At 71.0% G+C, this 721-nt stretch overlaps 1 protein-coding gene across 1 annotated transcript in view; it reads left to right on the forward strand.

Annotated features, from left to right (window-relative positions):
- FARSA (phenylalanyl-tRNA synthetase, alpha subunit) overlaps positions 1 to 721 on the forward strand; it is a 3,055-nt gene that overhangs the window by 428 nt on the left and 1,906 nt on the right. The window contains exons 3-5 of the mRNA XM_010569809.1: positions 51 to 149; positions 416 to 534; positions 611 to 703. Of these exons, the coding sequence (XP_010568111.1) occupies positions 51 to 149; positions 416 to 534; positions 611 to 703 (311 nt within the window). The remainder of the gene's footprint in view (positions 1 to 50; positions 150 to 415; positions 535 to 610; positions 704 to 721) is intronic.

Consider the following 721-nt stretch of genomic DNA (forward strand, 5'->3'; position numbering starts at 1 on the left):
GGGGGTCGTCGGCGGGTACCGGGTCCCTCACTGCTGCCCTGTCCCCGCAGAAGCTGCCCGGCGGCTCGGTGGGCTTCAGCAAGGCCATGGCCAACAAGTGGCTGCGCCTGGAGAAGGGGGCACCGGGTGGCCCCCGTGTCTTCCGCGCTGTGAGTTTTGGGGGGGGCTGGACGGGGGTCCCTTGCAGCCAGGAGTGTCCCGGGGGGGACAGATGGGGGTCCTCTGGAGCAGGGAGCATCCTGGGGTGGGACAGATGGGGGTCCCCTGGAGCCAGGAGTGTCCCGGGGGGGCTGCTGGGGGTCCCTGTTGGAGCTGTCCCCAGCCCCCTTGGTCCCTCGGAGGGGTCTGTGCCCCACCTTGTCCCCATCCCCGGTCGCCCCGTGACGCGGCCATCCCTGTCCCCGGTGCCCCGCAGGTGGCAGAGGTGCAGGACGGGGTGCAGCAAAGCCTGCGCCGGGTGCAGCAGGGGGAGGCCGAGAGCCTGCCTGAGCGCGACCGTGCCGAGCTCAAGAGGAGGAAGCTGCTGCTGGAAGTGTGAGCTGGGCGGGGGGGCTCGTGGGGGGGGACAGGTTTGGGAGCACCCCCCTGACCCCCCCCTCATCCCCCCCAGCACTCTCAAGTCCTACTGGATCCGCAAGGGCAGCGCCTTCAGCACCGAGGTGGCGCGGCAGGAGACAGAGCTGACACCGGAGATGATCGCCACGTGAGTATCGGGGGGGGG

This window comes from Haliaeetus leucocephalus, unplaced genomic scaffold (assembly GCF_000737465.1).
Source record: "Haliaeetus leucocephalus isolate CR32 unplaced genomic scaffold, Haliaeetus_leucocephalus-4.0 Scaffold274, whole genome shotgun sequence".
NCBI lineage: Eukaryota > Metazoa > Chordata > Aves > Accipitriformes > Accipitridae > Haliaeetus > Haliaeetus leucocephalus.